Raw genomic sequence first — 20655 nt, forward strand, 5'->3', positions numbered from 1 at the left:
AATGCAATGCAATACGGTACCACGTAATTACATGCTGATGTCATAATAAATGTGTTAAGTCTTTAAGGTGCCCAGATTTTGATGCAAGTTTGAAGCTGCAGATGGCAATCATTTCCTGCATGTTCAGTAATATCGATTAAAGATATTATGGCCGTTAAAAACCTCACGTAGTTATGCTATATTAATAGTGCAATCCTATAACACTTATTTAGAAGTAAACCTGCTGATCTTGGTAAGATGGGCTTCTGAGTAAAACTGCAAACTCTATGCACATGGGTAGCTGCAAAAAAGTATTCTGAATGCTCCATGTAAGAAGATCACAAGGAAGGTATATCAGTCAAGGCAAACAGGCATACTATAAATAATATATGATACACATAATAGCTGCTTTTCCTGTTAGCAATAAATTAATATTAAAAAGTAGCAGTGGTGGTAGCAGCAGCAGAAGTAATAACAACAGTAGCTATAACATGCTATGGCATCAAGCAGGCATTTTCTAAGTGAAAACATCAAGGTATGTCCGCCTATTATCAAGTCTGTAATGACCAATCTATGAGAGCTAGGAACCTACATTTTCTCATAATGAAATATTCCTCTTTCTAGTAATTCTCTAAGAAGGTATGAAGCTCTTCGTATATATTTAAGACACCCACTCTTTAGTGTGGTACTCACACCTATTAAAACCTTTTAACCAACCTCTCATGCTCATATGTGGGGTGATAAAAAGCATGGGACTTTGAGAAAAGCGGTGAAGAACCAGGGGGGAAAAACTGGGGGATAGAGCAAAACCTTCCTCTGAATTGGTTGTTTTAATGGAATTAAGCCAATATGGTACTCAATATGGTTCTCAGAGGGTTTAAAGACTGAAGTCTGCGTACTTACTGTTTGCCCCCAAACCTAGATTTGTTCCACTATCTCACCCTTATTATTATATTATATTCCCGAACCTGGTGTTTTGAGCTACAGTTCCCACCAGCCCTGGTCACCTCAGCCTGGGGTGATGGGAACTGTAGTTCAAAATATTTGTAGAATACCAGGTTGGGGAAGGTTGTGTCACCCACTTGCCTCTGTACATCTACGGTAAGGAAAAGTGTGAAGATTTCAGTGGAAGAGGCATCTATTCAAGCTGTTGCTATTTTACAATAAACAAAGCTATGTATCTCTACAAAGAGATTACGGAACTAGATACAACTGGAGGGGAAGAACAGATCTAGTAAGCAGCGGATGCTGTCAGACGTGAGAACAGCAATTTAACACACTTTCCCGTTACAATTAACTAATTAATTAATATACTGATGGCATGCCAAAGTGGCTTCTAAGCAGCTGACAAGCATAAAATCAATTTTAAGATAGCCACGCATAATTAAAATACAGAATACAGCAGTCCCATCATAGCATTAAATACATCCAGAATTAAAACATTCAGTAAAGCAAATAATTGGTGCTAGGTTAAGATCTTGTTTGTCTGCTTAACAGGGCAGTCCTAACGAGGGGACATGGCACATCTACTGCTATATCCCAAGTGCTGCTGGCTAATGCAGAAGGTGGGATTGCTTTGGGTTTTGTCTTTGATATGCCACTTTGGGGGAAAGCCACTAACATCTTATGTAGGAGTTATACTACTACCACCCACTATGATGAAGCTGGGGCATCTGTTGCAGCCCCCCACCCACCACAGGGTGGGTGGGTGAAGTTTGGGTTATCCATACTTGAAATAAATGAACAAAGCAAGTATTAAGAACTTATTTGAAGGCTGCAGGTAGATACATACAAAAATTGCATGCAAGAACAATTATAGTGTTTGGGGGAAAGTATGCTTTAACTCTATTTTAAAGGGTACACATTTGAACATGTACATTCCTCTAAGTAAGTAAAAGAGAAACTTTCTCACTACCAGCTAGTGATGACTGTGATGCAAATGCCCCCCTCTTTATAGATGTTCTGTAATAAGATTACTAAAGTATAGTACATTTATACTTAAAAACAGAACACTTGCTACAATAAACTTCCAGAGAGTAACCAGACAAATTATTTTACTGCTTTTCAGTATGTACTGCAGGATAACAAACAATACGTTTAATCTAGACAGGAAATTACCAACATGAACCACAACTCAGTAAAGTCAAAGTACTAAACTGGCTGAAATCCAAGTAATTTGGGCTAAATGGGTTGTATGCAGCTCTGGCTATGTGTCAGTTATTGTATATATATTTTTGAGTTGCATGCTCCAAATCTAGGCTTTCTGTTGTTCTCCACACACTAAAAGCTTGTGTGCCCCCAAGGCAGCCGTATTAAGAAATATTTCTATATTCTTCATTTAGTGTTCTGCTCAATTGGAGGCTCACATTTATATCAGAAATATTTTACTGCTATGCATCACAACTAAGGAAGAGAAATATGTCAGTTTCAGATTCCACTCTCTTCAGTTCTCCATATTTCCACATCAGTCTGTGATCTTTTGTAAAGTCCCCATGAAAATTCATCACCATGTTAGTGTGAACTGCTGCTGATATTTTTCTTAATGTATAGTTTTGCAAAGCAATTCTTACTAATCTAATGCAAACATTTTGCATGCTGTTTTCACTAATATATGCATTTTAATGCACATTTTACCCCAATAAATGCACTTCTGTACATGTTACTTGCATTGTAAAATTCATGGAAGTGCAAATTTTGAAGTATGGCTGTGTTCCAGTTGGCATAATGTTACGTCCCAAAGCTGGTGAAATGATTCCCAGGCCAATGAAGGGTTTCTGGTCTTACCTCAGCTTGAGAATTCATTGGCAGCACTGAGGTGTCGTTCTCTGTATTCCCAGCAGGCGCATTACTTGGTGAACTGGGACCTGAAACTGGTGAACTGCTACTGACTGATGATTCTGGGGGTGGAAAGAAGAAATAAAAATAAGTACACATAGTATTTCGGAAATATCAGCTACAGCAAACTGTGTGTTACTACTACTACTACTTCCTGCTCTTCCTCTCAAAGGAATATAATATAAGGGTGGCATATAAGACAACTAAGTTCTATTTGCAATGTATTTTTTTATTCACTCTCAGAATCAATTCCATGATTCTTCCAATAGACAAAGGGCACAATTTACAACTCGGGCAATTCTACCCCGTCTCACTGCTGCCTCAGAGATAGCAAGTTACTCAGCGGCAGGAAAATACTGAAAGGGAGTTACTAATGAGTAAAGGAAAAGGAAGTACCTTTGGCTGCATTCTCTGCTGCCTCTGTGAGAGATCAGCATGACAGAGATACTGGACACTCAAAGGTCATAATAACATGTCATCAATTCATGAGGCCTACTGCCATTCCTAGGCTGTTTGGATAAACCCCTGGAGGACTTCAGTTGTGAACCAGCCTTTATATGAGTAACTAATAAAAAACAATACCTCATTGGCAGTGCATCTCTGTCAGTGAACTCTGGGGGAAAGCATGAAGCTTAAAACATCTTAACGTGGCGTTTTCATGGTTATATCTTATTTTGTTTTGATGCAGTACATTTCTGCATGCTTTCTAAAGAATAAAGGGCAGTTTTCACTAATATATCACACAATTGTTTAAAGATGTGAGGTCCTTATTGTAGCTGAGGAAAACAACAGTTGCTGAACTTAGATCCATGTGGTCAGTCAGTAAAAATATCACCCTTACTATCAATTTTAATGCAAACTTTATACTGAAAAGCAAGTAAAAAGACCAGCTCATTTTCTACTCATTTATTGTTGCCCATTTTATCTCTCTTTCATGCCTATTCCTAACACTTTAGAGGTAGTGCACCCCCCTTAAAAACCCCACAACATTTGTACCTTCAGTTGTAGTACATCTATGAAATTTACACATTTTAAAATCATATTACAGTGAACCCCAGCATTTCATACAAAGGAAGGATTTTTTTTAAAAAAAAAACTGATTTGAAAATTTTCTGAACTATACAAAGGATTAAATCCTTTGATTTAAAATAGTTCACTTCCCCTCATCAAACTCAACAACCCTGACTGTGTATCTTATGGGATGTAGTGTTAATTTTTCCAGAGGAATAAAGAACAAAGATGGCCACTGTTTATTTTGTCCATCTGTCTGAGATGTCACACATTTCAGTTAACACTAGAAACTTTAGGGGAAAAAACCTTTAGAAAAGAACACAGAGCTCAAAAAACAATAACAACTATAAACTGGTGATAACTACTGAAAGATTGTTGGTCATTTTCCTAATAAAAGGATGCTTCCTTCTACCACCTAGTTTTGTGCAAACACTGATTTTGCAAAAAAAGAAGAAAAAGATTTTCATTAACATCAGAAGAATTGAATACATAGAGTTCTCCTCAGCATCAACTTTAAGATATGTATCATTTGGACTGACTTTTGTAAATTATCGGCATCATCTGATTTAATTTACACAACATAGGGCAAAGAGTAAAGGTAGCCATGGTAGCCTGGAAGAAAAATCTGAAAGTCCTTATTAGGGCAATATCTTTGTGGGGTCCACCAAAACGTAAATAGTACGCAAGGTTTTGAGTTCCCCAGAACCCTTTACCAGGCTAGATGTTTAAACTTACCAGATGCAGACATGGCTGGTTTGACAAACACCCAAAACCATTTTTTTGCCAGGAGTGGCCAGTGTGGTGGTGTGAAACTGCTCTTCCAACAACAGTGTCATTGTGGCTTCCTGGGACAGTGAGGGAAGAGAAAAGGGCAGTGGCCTCACCCCTGCACCATCCCAGGAAGTAGATCCATGGCCCACCACACCAACCGCTCCCTCTACAAGTTTCAACATATAGCCTGATGAAGAGTTCTGGTGAACTCAAAAGCTTGCACACTACTCTGTGGCAATTTGGTTGTCTCAGTAAAGATATTACTCTAGTATGGACTTAATAAACATGCTCATTTATAAGGATGATATTTCTCCCCAAATGCGAACAGGATCTCTCCGGTTCAGTCTTTCATTACCTGTCACCTCAAACAATCTTTTCTTGAAGGAGCAGACAACGGTTCCATCCTTTCTCCTGAGTAAAGGGCTGCTTCTCCTTTCCGTCACCTTTTGTTTTAATCTGGAGCGAACTTTTAAGTTGGGCTCGGAGGCTGGGAATGGAGACAACAAAATACATCTTTATGATACAGAAAGCTAGAGGTCAGGAAGTGGGAATAAATAGTTTTTCTCCCTCTTAAATCATAAGCAAGTAGGCAAGTCAACGGCACAGTAGGATATCAGTTATAAATAGTTTTTATTCATAAGCATGTTTTACTCTCCAACTTTTTTTTTAACTGTATTCACCTTCACAACATCCTGTAAGGCAGAGCAATATTATTTAATGGATGGAGTCTTGGGCTTGACTAGAGGCCAGGTACTAAATTCATGTCAGAGGTCACATATGAACAAAAAGAAAGGGGGGGTCAAACTCCAAGATGCTAAATAATGATTTATTTTCAAAATGCCTGATGCATTTCAAGTAATAGCCCTTCATCAGACACAGTGCTATATGCCAGCTAACATCATGAGAGATTCCTGTAATCTCAAAGCAGCTTCTCATCTTACAAAATGCTAACAAGATGTTTATTATTTTAAATCCTAGGTAGCCCTGCACTTCTCCTACATACTGCTCCTGGTGTTTCCGTAAGCACCATTCCAGGGTTGTAAGGCAGGGATGGGCAGCCTGTGCCCCTCCAGCTGTTGCTGAACTCCCATCAGCTCTAGCCAGTATGCCCCATGGTTGGGGAAGATGGAAGTTGGAGTCCAGCAACATCTGGAGGGCACAGGTTCTCCATCCCTGCTCTAAGGGGAAAGCTAATGGGTAAATAGGGGGTCTACAATAATTTCTCTTGATGTGTTTTTCTTTGGGCTAAAGCATTTGCAAGATAGAGATCTGGCTCTGATTTCTGGTCCCAGGTAACTGGAGTTTACAGTGGTACCTCAGGTTAGGTACTTAATTCGTTCCGGAGGTTTGTTCTTAACCTGAAACTGTTCTTAACCTGAGGTACCACTTTAGCTAATGGGGCCTCCTGCTGCTGCCTGAAGCAAAGTTCTTAACCCGAGGTACTATTTCTGGGTTAGCAGAGCCTGTAACCTGAAGCATATGTAACCTGAGCTACCACTGTAATCCTCCCCCAACATAACCATTTCCCTGACACATTGCATATCCCTGCCCACCATTACCCCCTGCTATTAACTGTGTAGATGGGGGAGAAGAGGAAAAGCCAATTGGTGGTGGCTACTGGCAATGATGGCTGCGCTGTGCCTCCACAGTCCGGGGCAGTGTGGTTCTGAATACCAATTGCTAGAGACAGCAGAAGGGGAGAGGGCTCTCCTGCTTGCGTCCTGCCCGCAGGCTTCCCAGAGGCATCTGGTTGGCCACTGTGGAAAGGGGATCCAGGACTCAGTGGCTATTGGCCTGATCCAGTAAGCTCTTCTTATGTTCTCAAATACAATGTGAGTACTTTTCTTCCACCCTCCCATGGTTAATGCTAACTTCAGGGAGGATTTCAATTGAAGAAACAGCAAGGGAGATGTTAGCCGGGACAAGACCCCAATGCCAACTCTCTTCCCCACAGCTCCTTGTAAGGACAGAAAACAATATTGGCAGTCTGATCAGACATCTCCCACGTAACACCTAGTTCATCACCTTTCAACAGAAATGACCTGTTAAAAGTGCTTCATTTCACCAGTGACTTTAAAGCAGTTCTGTTTTTAATGTTTTCAAAACAAATACCTGCTCCCTAAGAAAACCTGCCCTATCAGCATGCAAAAGCACTGCACTATCACCAAGTTGTTTTTCTCTCTTTCAACCTATAATCCCACCTGACAATAATTACAATTTGCAGTGAAGTCATCTCTGGCTTCGACTCAATTTACTTGTAGGGTTATATTCTATTTATAGGTCTCCATGTTCCTGCTGAAGTTTTCCATATTGGTGCCTGAATGATGGGATGTACTCTTCAGGGCCCGAAGAAAAAGCTCCTCACCATTTCACTAGGGAGAAGTCCCACTTGCCTCTGAATGTGTTTTCATGCCCAGCTGCTTTGATTGCCTTTCTATTTTTAACCACCTCCCCATCGCACTCTGCATTTCAATCAATAGATAAACACAAGACCGCCTTTCTGTGGAGGACTGAATTTATGCTCCAGTGGAAAAGATAAACTACTTCCATTAAAGATGAAGCATCGTGATTTAAATGAAAACGATTTCACAACAGGGGTAGAAATCAGATGCCTACCTCACCTCTTGCTGGAAGAAAGGAAAGAAATTAAAAACTTTACCAAATGAGAGAAAACACCTAGAACAGGAGTAAGCAACATGGTGCCCCCACCCACAGATGTTTTTAGACTGTAATCCTTACCATTAGCCATGTTGGCTGGGGATAATGAAAGTCCAGAACATCTGGAGGACTGAATGTTGCCTACCCCTGTCCTGAATATGTTCTCAATATACCTAGGACAACTGGACTAGAATGTAGCATGACTGTTTCAAACAGTACCTTGGTTTTTGTTTATTTATTGAATGCCTATCTTGCAGGGAGGCAGACAACAAATGATTTTATATATATATATATATATATATATATATATATATATATATATATCCCTTTAAAACAATTCCAGTACAGAGGCAGACTGGGAACAATCTCAATTTAAAATGCTTGTTGAAAAGAGGAAGGTCATCAACAGATGCTGAAAAGACAACAGAAATAGCTCATGTCTAATATGCAACGGGAGGTGCCACAATGCTAAGCACCAATTCCTATGCTGTGTGGGATAGACCTCCCAATAAGATGGCATCTGCAGGTGGCCCTCAACTGCACAGTGATTGGGTATAGAAGGGGTGAGATAAACTTTCAGGTATCCTGCTTCAAACCTGTATTGGGTTTCATACATCAAAACCATCACCTTGAACCTATCCATGACCTTGATTTGGGGAGGAGGGCATCTGCAACATGGAGAAACTGACAGTAAGGTAAAGGTAAAGGGACCCCTGTCCATTAGGTCCAGTCGCAGATGACTCTGGGGTTGCGGTGCTCATCTTGCTTTACTGGCCGAGGGAGCCGGCGCACAGCTTCCGGGTCATGTGGCCAGCATGAACCAGAGCAGCACATGGAAACGCCATTTACCTTCCCGCCGGAGCGGCACCTATTTATCTACTTGCACTTTGACATGCTTTTGAACTGCTAGGTTGGCAGGAGCTGGGACCGAACAATGGGAGCTCACCCCATTGCAGGGATTCGAACCGCCGACCTTCTGACTGGCAAGCACTAGGCTCTGTGGTTTAGACCACATCGCCACCCGCGTCCCTTTAGAAACTGACAGTAGAGGCCCAGAAATATCTTTGTCACCAATTTTGTCCTCTCCATTGTCTGGTATGTGTAAAAGGCTGGGAGACTGAAGCAGGGATTTCTCTTATTTGTGCTGGGAAATGCTTTATAAAGATTAGATTCTGACAGATAACAGACTATCATTCTCAAAAGATCCCAGCAACAAAACAGTTCTTTGTATCACTATGATTTGCTTGAATTGCAGATCATTACTTAATGAACCTCATCAGGAAGCATGAGAAGGTATACTATTTAATTGGTGTACAAAAAAGAATCTTGCAAACTGTAGTTAATTAAGGGTGTGGAGAATTTTAGCTCTGTGAGGGAGAAACTACAACTCCCTGGATTCTTTGAGGGTACAGATTGTGCTCTGAATATATCTAGTCATAGTGAGCAAGTCCTTTATCTCCAGGCCATACGCTCATATTTAAGAAACTAGAGTTTTGGAAAACAACCTTTTATCATTACTTAAGATGATATTATAAATGAAACATTTAGCCTGTAGGCTGTACTTAAAAAATAGGATCACAAAGGTCCAAATTACTAAATTTGGCCATGGCGCTTTTTATTGTGAGATGCCCCAATTTCTCAATGATACCATAATTTGTGACAATATATTTAAGAAAGGTGATATGAGTACTTTGTGGTACATCCAGAGAGGGAGGGGGGGGGAACCACAACTGCTGTACAAAATAAAAATAAAAGTTGCCTGTTGTTGTTTATTTTGTTTGGAAAGTGCAACACTGTTATCTGCATAATGAGACCCATTATGGCATAATGAGGCTAGGCTCAAATGCCCACTCAGCCATGAAGCTTCTCTGGTGACCCTGGGTCAGGGCAGCACAACCTACCTCACAAGGTTAACAGGCTAAATTGAGGGAGGTATGTTGTCTTTGGCTCCTTGTAGATAAAGGTGGGGCATAAGTGTGTTAAATATAAGAAAGGCTGCGGGGGAAAGGAAAAATGCTACCTCTTCATAGTACCTGAGGATTTGCCTCACTAAGAAAGTTGATTAAAATAAGCTCACGTTAAGATTTGGTCCTTTCTATCTGGAGTTATAACAACAGCAAAACTTAATTAGCTTCATACACAATGTAAAACCTTCCATCTGGTAGAGTAATTTAGCAGAATTAATTGTATACCACCATAAGTCAATGAGACACTGAGGAAAACCATTGAAATGCTATTTCCTTTCCTTTGGAAGGGAATTATGTACAATTTCGGCATGATTTGCATTGCTAACAGTGAAATCCAACTGGGAGGAATCACTCTCATTTATATTACTTTCCCATGAGAAAATCAAGAGAGAACTATAAAGCTTGTGCTGTTATTCATAAATAGCTCTGAAATACTTAGAGCTTTCGGCTTTAGCCAAGACATGCTACTTGGCAGCAAGAACCTCTAATCACAGGTCTGATCACATATCCAATGTTAAGTGTGCTTCTTTGTAACTTCAAATGCATCTTTATTCAATAACCTAATCTGTTTTAGAGGTCTTGACTACTACGGCCACAACTATGAAGTCCTAGGGCTTCCTGCACTCTCAGTGTGGTGGGAGTTCTTATTGTAGAGTGGGAATGCTCCTTCATGGGCCAGTTTGTATAAGTAAAATGAGATTCTCCTGGTTCTCATGTAGCTTTATGGAGATTTGGGGTTGCACGGTTCACTAGTCCTGAATCTACCTTTCTTTTTGCAGATCTGTCATAGTGGTTCATCAGAACCTCAAATTATGCAATTTCCTGAAAGGAGGAGGAAGTTGATCATTTCCCCACCTGACCCAATGAAGAGTAATTATCAAGCTGCATGCTGGCCTCACATTGGAGGAATCACTATTGTTCACTAATGCTAGTAGTATCATGAGGAAGTAACTGAAGAACCTACAACAGCCTCTCCCAACCTGGTTATTTCCAGAGGTTTTGGACTACAACCCCCATCAGCCTGAGCCGTCATGGCCAATGGTCAGGAATTATGGGAATTGTAGTTGAAAACCTTTGGAGGGCATAAGGCTGTGGAAGGCTGCCTTGCAACATGTGGGAATATGTGCTACCAATGGGTGCAGTTTGATCAGCAGAACAGGAATGGAAAAAAAATGCAGAACAAGTATGTATTCCACATGCCAAAAATATGTAAAGTTGTTTGAGTTTCCAAAAAAAGAGAGACTAATTATTAGAAACTGCCTGGGAAGAAGAAAGCTAAGGCAAATGTATAAATCTGATTCTCAACTCTGCAATATTTCACCAGGCACTTGAGAAGAGAGTTCAATATTTTCAGAAAGTGCCTTCTAATTATGACCGCCACTATTCCAACCATATAAAAATCAGTCTCAAGTTACACTTTGTTTCTAAACAATCAGTACTTTCAGCATTTTATACAATGGGAATTTGTCATTTTATACAATGGGAATGCTACCTATGATGTAAGCGAGCTTTGTACTGTACAGACTGAGAGCCAGTTCTGATATAACGCTTAGTACTTTTTATCTGTGGGAGATGTTAGCAATACAATTACATCCTTTCTGGATTCCAGTGCCCATTTTGAACTCCAACCACATACACCAAGTGTGGGGAAGCTTTAGCCCTCCAGATTTTGCTGAACTACAACTCCCATCACCCCTGGCCATTGGTCATGTTTACTGGACTTGGACCTGTAGCTGACCCCTACATCTGGTCCCCAAGTATCTTTCTTAGCCTCAAAACCATATTCAGATGGGTACCCTTGATTCACTTGATACACTCAGCCCAACCAGAAGCACTCCTGTATGTGCTCTAGAGTAGTTCTGAAACAGGCCTAGTCAGCATAATTAGTTGCAGCAGCAGCAGCTGCTGCTGTGCTATGGAGCTGTCCTCCTGGCACTGGCTTTGCTTGCCTGGACATGACTAGGACAGAGAGCAAGGGGTTGGTTAGGTAAGGACTGTGCACACACATCAGCAGAGCCAACTCTGCTCCCAACAGTATGTCTAGCTCTCCTCCCCACTCCATCTCCATCTCCATCTCAGTAAGTGGTAGTTATGTTGGGGCTGAGAAAGCTCTGCCCCACTATACAATCCACTAACTATTTGTCTCCCTACCTAACTCCCTCTTCTTCTCATAAACAGAGCAATACTTTTTACTGTGATTGCATACGCAGGCCAGACAGAGTCAAAATATTGCTAACCTACCCATCCCATCTCCTCTCTTACAGTTTGTGTGATAATATATATATATATATTCAGCTGTAGAAAGCAACTGGATGGAGTCCTTAACCAGACTTCCTAAATAATCAGCTTTTTTCAATCCAAATATACAGCTGTGAACTCAGAACCACATAGTTTGACAGTTGTGTGTTAATGTTTAATTTAACAGTTGTAATAGGTAAGAATCCCTGTCCCCCCCTCCCGCCCCAAGCCTACAGACAAAACAAAAGCTAATGCCTATGAAGCAGCAGCCTCAAAATTAGATTAAAACATCACACGGTCAGCATCAACAAACCTGCTGGCTAAGAACGAGTATCTCTGACCATTCATAGCCCAAGAACAGGGAAAGGAGGGAGAGGAAAGACCACTTCTTGTGACAAAGGTCAAACATTTGCGGGCAAAGAACCTGTCTATACATATGAGTGGTTCATGGGACAGCTTTGTCTGGTATGGTCCCAGGAGGATGTCGTAGGCTCCAGAATGTCCCTTTTGCCTAAGGGATGGCCCCATAGCCATCCTGATCAGTTTAGGGTCATTTCACTCGTGTCATCCTGGTTCCTGTTGCTTTTTCCTCTAAAACTGTTAGGCAATCATTGGGAGCTTTGTGAATACGTAGCTGAGGGCAGAAATTAGGACCACTTCAATTAGGGGCCCCACGTTGCTTACTTAAATAGGATACATACAATACACGAACCAATTCTTAAGAGATGCAGTAAAACAAAATGGGAATTTTCCTAACACATAGCTCACTGTACTGATGTTCTGCCTATGCCTTCTTTTTTTAGTTTGAAAACCTGTCACATAAACAGAAGAACAGAAGTGACCAAAAATGAGATCAGCTCATTATTCATCTGTGTATGTCATATGTTGTGTTTCAAAAAGAGCCTCATAGTTGTGCATTTTCTCTGTAGCTGACGTATGGCGTGCCCAAATATTTGGAATAATGTATAGAAAACATCTGGCTTTAATTATATTGTAGCCCTCTTATGCAGACAATGAGAATTGAATTAAGGAATATTTATAAACCCCCACAGAGATGTAAAAGTATTAACAGCTGCACCAGAACAATACTGTTAAAATGTTTGAAAATGTTTGGCCTTACCAATCAACAATTTTACACCTCATAAATATCAATAATGCTTTTTTAAAAAGAGAAATACATTTTTTTAAAAGGGTGGAGGGGGCAATTTAAATGTTCAAACTGTAGTATAATCCAGGCAGGAATAATATGTTTATATATTATGTTGAGACTGGAGAAAAGATAATTGAAATAGCATTCTTTGGGCTGAACCCCTTCATTTTTATATATGTAATCAGCATTTTAGTGTCAATTTCTCCTAATAAACACATTCTTTTATGTATATTGAATAATAAACACATTTTACAAACAATATTCTCAAAAAAAATGCATTTTTGCATGTTTTCCCCAATATACGTGTTTTGTGCACCTCTCCCCTCCCCACAAATATGCATTTTTGTATAAACTGTTTGTTTGAAGAACTGCATTGCAAAATTCATAGAAGTGTGAATTTTGAAATATTTCTGCATTTGGGGCAGGGTAGTGACAAAATCAGGGCTGCACAGGCACACTAGTGGAATTGGCTCTGCCCTTGTGTATACACAACCCCGACCCCCTTGCTCCACCCCAACCATATCCAGGAAGCTGCAGCAACACCGGTGTCAGGAGAGTGGTTCTACTCCACCACACCAGCTACCAAAATACTGGATTTGTAGGTTACGTCCAGTGCAGAACTGCTACTTTTGCCCCATTTTTCTTCATTGCTAGACCAAAAAGAAAAAGGAAAAAAAAGATGACAGATCAGAAAGTCTTGCTCAGGGGTAGGCAACCTAAGGCACGAGGGCAGGATGCGGCCCAATCGTCTTCTCAATCTGGCCCACGGATGGTCTGGGAATCAGCGTGTTTTTACATGAGTAGAATGTGTGCTTTTATTTAAAATGCATCTCTGGGTTATTTGTGGGGCATAGGAATTCGTTCATTTTTTTCTTCAAAATATAGTCCAGCCCACCACATGGTCTGAGGGACGGTGGACCGGCCCATGGCTGAAAAAGGTTGCTGACCCCTGGTCTTGCTAATCTCTTCTATGCATTTGAAACACAAGCAACAACTTCCTTTGAGCATTTAGTGTGAGTAATTCATACCATGCACGCACAATATTGAAGCACATGGTTGCAATACTTAAATTTATGAACAGAAGAACATTTATGGGGCAATGGAGCTCACCTTGGGTTGCACCTGGACATTACAAGCTTTTTTGAGCTACTCATTCAAAGTTTATCAGCCCTCCTAATGCAAATATGCAACAGAATACAAACATGAAATTAGTGGTATGCAATATTTTCATTAGAAGGTGGTTTAAATTTTAGCTTTGTCAGTGAATATATCCCAGATAACTTTGATATTGGATGTTCCTTTACGTTCACATTGTATCCGAAGGTCAAAATAAGCTTCATATTGGTTAAAAAATGTTTGACGCAGAACCGAGCTGAAATTTAAGGTAAGTTTATTATACTCACCGGTTTTTCGAAGCGGGAAATCATCCTTGGCCTCTTGTGCTCCTGGTAACGTGTATTTGTAGGAAGGGGACGTTCCACTAAGGGGAGGAGAACTTTGATCCAAAGAGGTATGGTGGGCAGCCCTACAGAAGACACAGATGGTCAATGCAATGTCTGACGTTATGTGAATTAACAATTTATACATGCAAGTTACAGAAAACGTTAAAGCTATAGATGCAGCTTGATTCTTCCAAGTGTGCAAAAAGCCTATGGGGCACACATAGTTATGGGGCACACGTAGCTAAGGGGCACACACAGTAAGTTATGGACTGCTCAGACTTCACAATCATTTTTCTCTGGGTAATTCATAAAATGCACACAAGAGAAGTGTCATGGCAGTGCAGATAAAATTTGCCATTGGACTAGTCATTTCAGTATCATTAATAGGGACTGACTCATGTATGCTGCATGCATATATCAAGATTTTCACCTGGCACCTTCATTACGTATATTTGGGCACCGGGCAAAAACATCTCTCTCTCAAAAACACCAGCAAAAACAAGACCTTCGGCTGATTAACATTAAATGTGTTTGTTGGAGTGGCTTAGTGGTTTGTTTTGTTCTTCTTGTTGTTCTTATTATATATTTCATATTCTCATTTTATGTTGTGAACTGCCCTGTGATCTTCAAATGCAGGGTTGTATACAAATTTATTTATTTATTTAAAAATAAAGTATTGTTTTCCTTTAGTCTAGGGACAAAACAAATTCTTACGAAGAAAAAGAAAGTCCGGGTCCCCTATTTGGTGTGAAATATCTGCTTATGAGAAACCTCTTTTTGACAACTGAGCATCAAAAAATAATAATAATACTTGCTGACATTCTCTATGTACCAAACCTGATGCCCTACTTAGTTAAAATGTTGGTTCCCTCGGCTTGAAGTGAGATGAGTTGCCTTTGACTAGACTTAACCATCCAGGGTTTTTACCTTTACCTACTTAGTATTCCACCAATCTAACTCAAATTTTTCTTTAAGTGAAAAAGGCAGTGAAGACATTTTAGAGTCAAGGAGCAGCCTAATTTATTCTGGTCTTCAGTCAAAGATTAATCAAGAAACTCATTTATAGTTGAAATGAGAACCATTTTCCCCCAAATTCTATTCCATTTATCCTATTAAGGTGTAGAATAAAACACCCGTTTTCATTTTTCTCAAGAATCTGCACAAGAATATCAATCTGAATGCCTTGCTTGGCATTTTGAACAACAACAAAAAATCATCTGACTATTGTTATAAACTATTCAGAAAAATGGCATAAGCTAAAAGCAAATTCAAAGCCTCAAGATTGCTCAAGGATATCGGAGCAAAAATAGTGAATCTCAGTCCTGTTGATGGGAACAAGTGGTAGATTGTGTAATTTGATCCTGAATGTGGTCATTTTGGTTAAACACAGCTGTTTACATTGGTTACAAAACTAAAGAGTGTTGGCATATGTGAAATTCAATAGGGAAATATGTCTCCCTATTGCTTTTATCAAGCCCTATTCGATACTAATGATACTTCCACAAATTAAATACTTCTAATAAGCTAAAAGGGGTGGGGGTCCTTTAGGCTGTCACTATTTTGTGGGAAGTACAGTATTCAATCACAAACCAGAAATTTAGTTTTGTCCAATCCAAGTGGCCTAGAGCACTCTGTTGCCCTAGTGCAACAAATCCACTTAAACAGACTTTTTGTGGTTGGGAATGTGATGGGAATATACAGTGGTACCTCAGGTTAAGTACTTAATTCATTCCGGAGGTCCGTACTTAACCTGAAACTGTTCTTAACCTGAAGCACCACTTTAGCTAATGGGGCCTCCTGCTGCTGCCGCACTGCCGGAGCACAATTTCTGTTCTCATCCTGAAGCAAAGTGCTTAACCTGAAGCACTATTTCTGGGTTAACAGAGTCTGTAACCTGAAGCGTATGTAACCTGAAGCATATGTAACCCGAGGTACCAGTGTACTCTGAAAAGTGTAGGAAGAATGAACATTTGATGGGGAAGAGAGGTAACACCTTGCAAGCAAATCAGGATGAATGCTAAGTAAACAAGGCATCTGGTGGATCTACATGTTAGGTTTTTATAAGTAAAGTCAATATCCAGCAGAGGTACATTAGCCCTTAGGATGCAAAGATGATGATATGCAGCATCTTTCTCAGTTTGCTATCATTTTGGAATCTGGAACTTTTAAAACTTGCTTTTCCACTTTATCGGATGGGGAAGGTTTAAGATAGCAGAAGGCTAAACATACGTGTACCAGAGCTTGGGGTGCCGGCTAACGGAATGGTTCTTCCCATTGGCTGGAGAGTCTTTCGTTGCAGATTTGCTCAGTAGAAACTCTTGAAGTTTCTGCTTCACTTCTGTACTGGCCACTGCTCCTAAAAGAAATAGGTTTGTTTCCCATGTTTCTAATTGTATAGAGTGTCCAGAATTCATTAAAAAAACAAAACAGATGCACATACAAAAGCAACAGTTTTGCTAGAAAAAAATGTAAATATGAGTGTCAGACAATAGTTGTACCAAATAATGCCTTTCCCCTGATTTACTTTCTTTAGAGAAGATGTCAAATACTGCAGTCATTAGAGAAAAATGAGAGCCTGGGTACTTAAAAAAATATTATGGATAGTTTTTGAAAGCACAGTATAAACTAGGGGGACACACTCTGAAACGTGTGTCATTGTGATCACTGAAGTAATACAGGTCTCTGAGAACCTTGTTTCAAAACTTTGAACATGGCATTATGCTACTGCTAAATTTATATAATTTCCCTTATAAGCTAAAAGCATATTTAAAGAATGTCACAACATTCTCTATTTTGCTAAATATTAGTACACACTTTATTATCAATGAGAAATTCCAGGGGGGTAATGAATACATTTGGTGTTTATAAATTGTTACCCCATGTAAATAATATTTTTGAAGCACTGAAACAGCTTAGTTTTCACTCCCATTCCATTTGCGAGGGGACTTATATGTATCTGCCTCCCCCTAGTGAGTATCACATTCCAGTAATGCCGTTTCTTTTTTTGAATTTATTTGCCTAGAAGCCACAGTAATAGAAGACTGTCAATTAAAATCATTGTGCCCTATCTATCTACATTTCCATACAAATATTAGCAATGCAATTAATAGGGATGATTTTGGATTTTAATGGAACACACAATGCGGGCAGTTCCAAACTGTTGCTATTTTTGGGTGGGATTCAATCAAATTGTGGCAAATTTAGGTTGCACATTTATAATTGTTTGAGAGGTCCTGCACAACAAACCCACGAGAGATTAGACTTTTAGAATTAAGAAACATGATGGAAAAATGCACTGGGAAGTATGGAATAACACTTGCTTTGGCATAACATCCTCTAGCTTCCCCACAAACAAATTGGAATGAATGCTCATTAATTAGCCAACATTGTCTAATCTCCCTGCAAACAAATCAGGATAAACGCTGAATAAACAAATCACTTGGAAGTGCCCTGGAACTGAATGGAATTATATTGCCAGACCATATTTTTATATATGTAGTCATTTACTGGAGGGGCAGTGGTGGTGGAGGAAGCAGTAGTGACCAAGCCAATAGAAGTTAGATAGCGTTTTTCAACTGGACCTTGGCTGAACAGATCTTACTTTCGCGGCTTCTTTCTTTGCTTCTGATTGGAGGAAGCTGCTCCCTGTGGTGCCTTTCCAGTTCCTGCTCTTGCCTTTGTTGCTCCAGTTTCTGCTCTTTCTCAATGAGTTCTTGCTGTTGCTTGATGGCTAAGAGTTCCTGTTGTAACTTGCAAAGAAGACATAGTCATAAGAAAGTATAGTCTTAAGGCTGGAGGTGGTCATGCCCAGCCACCACCCCGCCTGCAGTCCATGGTCCTACAGCAAACAAAATCATCTGTGCATTAGTCCCTTTGAAAGCTACAGGAATTACTTTCTCCGGGACTAACTTGTCCCACTGATTTCAAGTGAATTCATAGTTGGATTGTATCTGTGCTGACTCAGAAGCACTCAGCCAATTACACCAGGACTTACTCCCAAGTAAATCAAGAATATACTTGATGGCAGTATATATCATTGTTAAGCGAGCACTCATAAATGTGGTGGTGGTTCCTGATGGCCAGGGTGGAAGGTGGTGGTGGTGAGCAGATTATTTATTCTTGCTGTACCAACTCTCAGGCTGGTGCAGTAGAGGGTCTTCACTGGGCCCCTTGCTAGGAAATGGTCTGACGTTGGATCCAGTGGATCTGCCATCAGTCCTGCTCTGCTGCACACCCACCATATCCCATTTCAGGGCCATATGACAGCTACCATTAATGGGAGATACTGCCAGCAGTAGTATCAGCCTTCGGTGAGCTCAGCAGGAGCTCCCACAGCTGCAGAACCCACCAAACTGCAGTGGAGTCATCTCTGCTGAATCTTAACATCTGCCAGCAGCACAGATTATGGGACATGATCGCTGCACCCCTTTAGCTGGATGAGGGCCAAAAGAAAAGTAATTTCCTTCTTTGCCTTCAGATTTCTTTTGCTCTTCCAGTCCAGTGTTCTGATTTTTCTCTTTTCCAGAAAAGTGCCATAAAATGTGACACAGTTCTATAATTATTGTTATCTTAATGTTTTAATCTCCATATAACCAGATTTTTTCTTTTGTAAGCACATTTTTTGTGCTATTTTTGCACATTTGCCATCATGACCAAAGGCTCTGGTTGCTCGTCTCACACACCAAGCAAAGAGCAATTATTTCATGCCCAACTAATCACAGCTCTGAAGCACCATGAGCTATAAGCATGAGAGGCAAAAACCCATCTTGGACTTTCTTGCATTGCTTAAGCAAAAGCCCTTATTTAATTTTTCATTCTCTTCAGCAGAGCTAACTTAAAAAGGTCACATTAACTGTTTCCATTTTAACAGGCACAGAGTCAGTCCAAAGCTAACAAGCATTTTACAAAGAGACTCGCCAAAGCTAACACAATTAGGGGCTAAACACAACTGGATGCCTTTGGTGACTCTTCTGAAGATCTCACCTTTTTTTTTTTTTTTGAGTTGTACCTTTTACAAATCTGGCTGGATTTCTGCATACAGATAGTACAGTGTAAAATATGGCCATGGCTCTTAAAAAAGGTCTTCTGTGCCTACCTGTCTGAATCAATCTGTGACCCCATACATAAGCAAAGAGAAGGAAACAACGCACTTCTAAAGCAGATTGATACAGCTCTCAATGTGTTCACTAATTGGCTGGAAAGTTTTCAGAACATTCCAATTTGGAATACTATGCATTTCTGCAAAACACATGAAATTCAGGTGGCTCCCTCTGTTGTGCACCCCTGCAAACATTTTTATAAACACATTTGGAGGAATATCCACATGCTAACAAATGTGTGCGTTCACCGCATGCGCCGCTCATATAGCTGAAGCTTCATTCTGCTGTATGGCATCCCAAGAGACAAAGCTTGCTATGGTGCAATCTGGGAAGAGAAGAAACATGTTGCTACCTTTATGTGTTCCTGGATCTGAGCTTGGTGCTGTCGCGTCAGGTTCTCGTGCTGCTTTTGAAATTCTGCTATCAGGAGCTGCTTCTGAATTTGCTGCTGCTGCTGGATCAGGAGCAGTTCCTGCTGTAGCTGCTTTTCACGTATCATTGGGTCCACCATGGGAACCATCATCCTGAGATCTGTCCGCAGGTCTAATGGCGTGATAGGTTCTAATCCCACAGGAACTTCTGACTTCACATCCACTGATATACAAGGGGGGGTGGGGAACAGAAAGGGTAGGGGGAGGGAGGGGAAAGATCAGATAGGAGTTTTATTAAATCATGATATTTGCCATTCACCAGCTATTGTCAGTCATACAGCCTGTTGAATGTCACCTTTTGGCAGCAACAGAAACAGGACGTCAGCATTTATTTCCATGGCCAGCTTGGAGAGGGCAAGGGATGACTCACTGAGGATTTGTGAGCATCCTTTGTGAGCACTAACAAGGCATGCTCACAAATCACCAATGGTTTTCAGAAGAATATAGGTTGCTATTTAACATAGGAAGCTACTTATAGCAAGCTGGCCTTTAGTCCATCTGGCTCAATATTGTCCATTCTGACAGTGATTCTGCAGAGTTTCAAGAAGGGGTCTTTCTCTGCCATGCCTGGTGATGAGAAGGATAGCATGAACCTTCTGCATGCACTGGACTACTGAGCCACAGATCCTTCCTGTGATGGTTGCTGCAAGGCGAACAGACAAGTGCTCAGCCACCCCAAGCGGTGACACATGCAGAGATGCAACAGGAATGATCTCCTACTCCATTTCTGAATGTGGAATGATTGAATGATTAATGATAACAATTGCAGAGATAGGGAAGATTACCAGTCCCAGCCAGAGACTGACTGAAAGAAGGAAAGGCCAGAAAAGTAAATCATACAGAATAAATTTATTATTATAATAATAACTTTATTATTTGTCCCATCCCATCTGATTGGGTTGCCCCAGCCACCCTGGGTGGCTCCAGGGGACATCCTTCTCGGTGGATAAGGACCTCTGTGGGCTCCTGGGTGCCTTTCATTCGCAGCTTAATGCTTTGCTCATGCTTTGCACACAAAACATCCCAGCTTCAAGCCCTGGGAGGCTGAAACTGCTCCTATCAGTGTTGACAAGA

At 40.5% G+C, this 20655-nt stretch overlaps 1 protein-coding gene across 7 annotated transcripts in view; it reads right to left on the reverse strand.

The window, feature by feature from the left end:
• HDAC9 (histone deacetylase 9) overlaps positions 1 to 20655 on the reverse strand; it is a 466741-nt gene that overhangs the window by 192112 nt on the left and 253974 nt on the right. For 5 of the 7 annotated variants that reach the window (XM_083578505.1, XM_083578499.1, XM_083578500.1 and 2 more), the window contains 6 exons: positions 19503 to 19744; positions 17653 to 17800; positions 16281 to 16407; positions 14013 to 14134; positions 4952 to 5083; positions 2764 to 2876 (listed from right to left, as the gene is read on the reverse strand). In XM_083578505.1, the coding sequence (XP_083434631.1) occupies positions 2764 to 2876; positions 4952 to 5083; positions 14013 to 14134; positions 16281 to 16407; positions 17653 to 17800; positions 19503 to 19744 (884 nt within the window). The remainder of the gene's footprint in view (positions 1 to 2763; positions 2877 to 4951; positions 5084 to 14012; positions 14135 to 16280; positions 16408 to 17652; positions 17801 to 19502; positions 19745 to 20655) is intronic. The other 2 variants (XM_083578503.1, XM_083578504.1) reach the window with 2 other exon arrangements.

Source organism: Podarcis filfolensis (genome assembly GCF_964270895.1).
Source record: "Podarcis filfolensis genome assembly, chromosome: 12".
Taxonomy (NCBI): Eukaryota; Metazoa; Chordata; class Lepidosauria; order Squamata; family Lacertidae; genus Podarcis; species Podarcis filfolensis.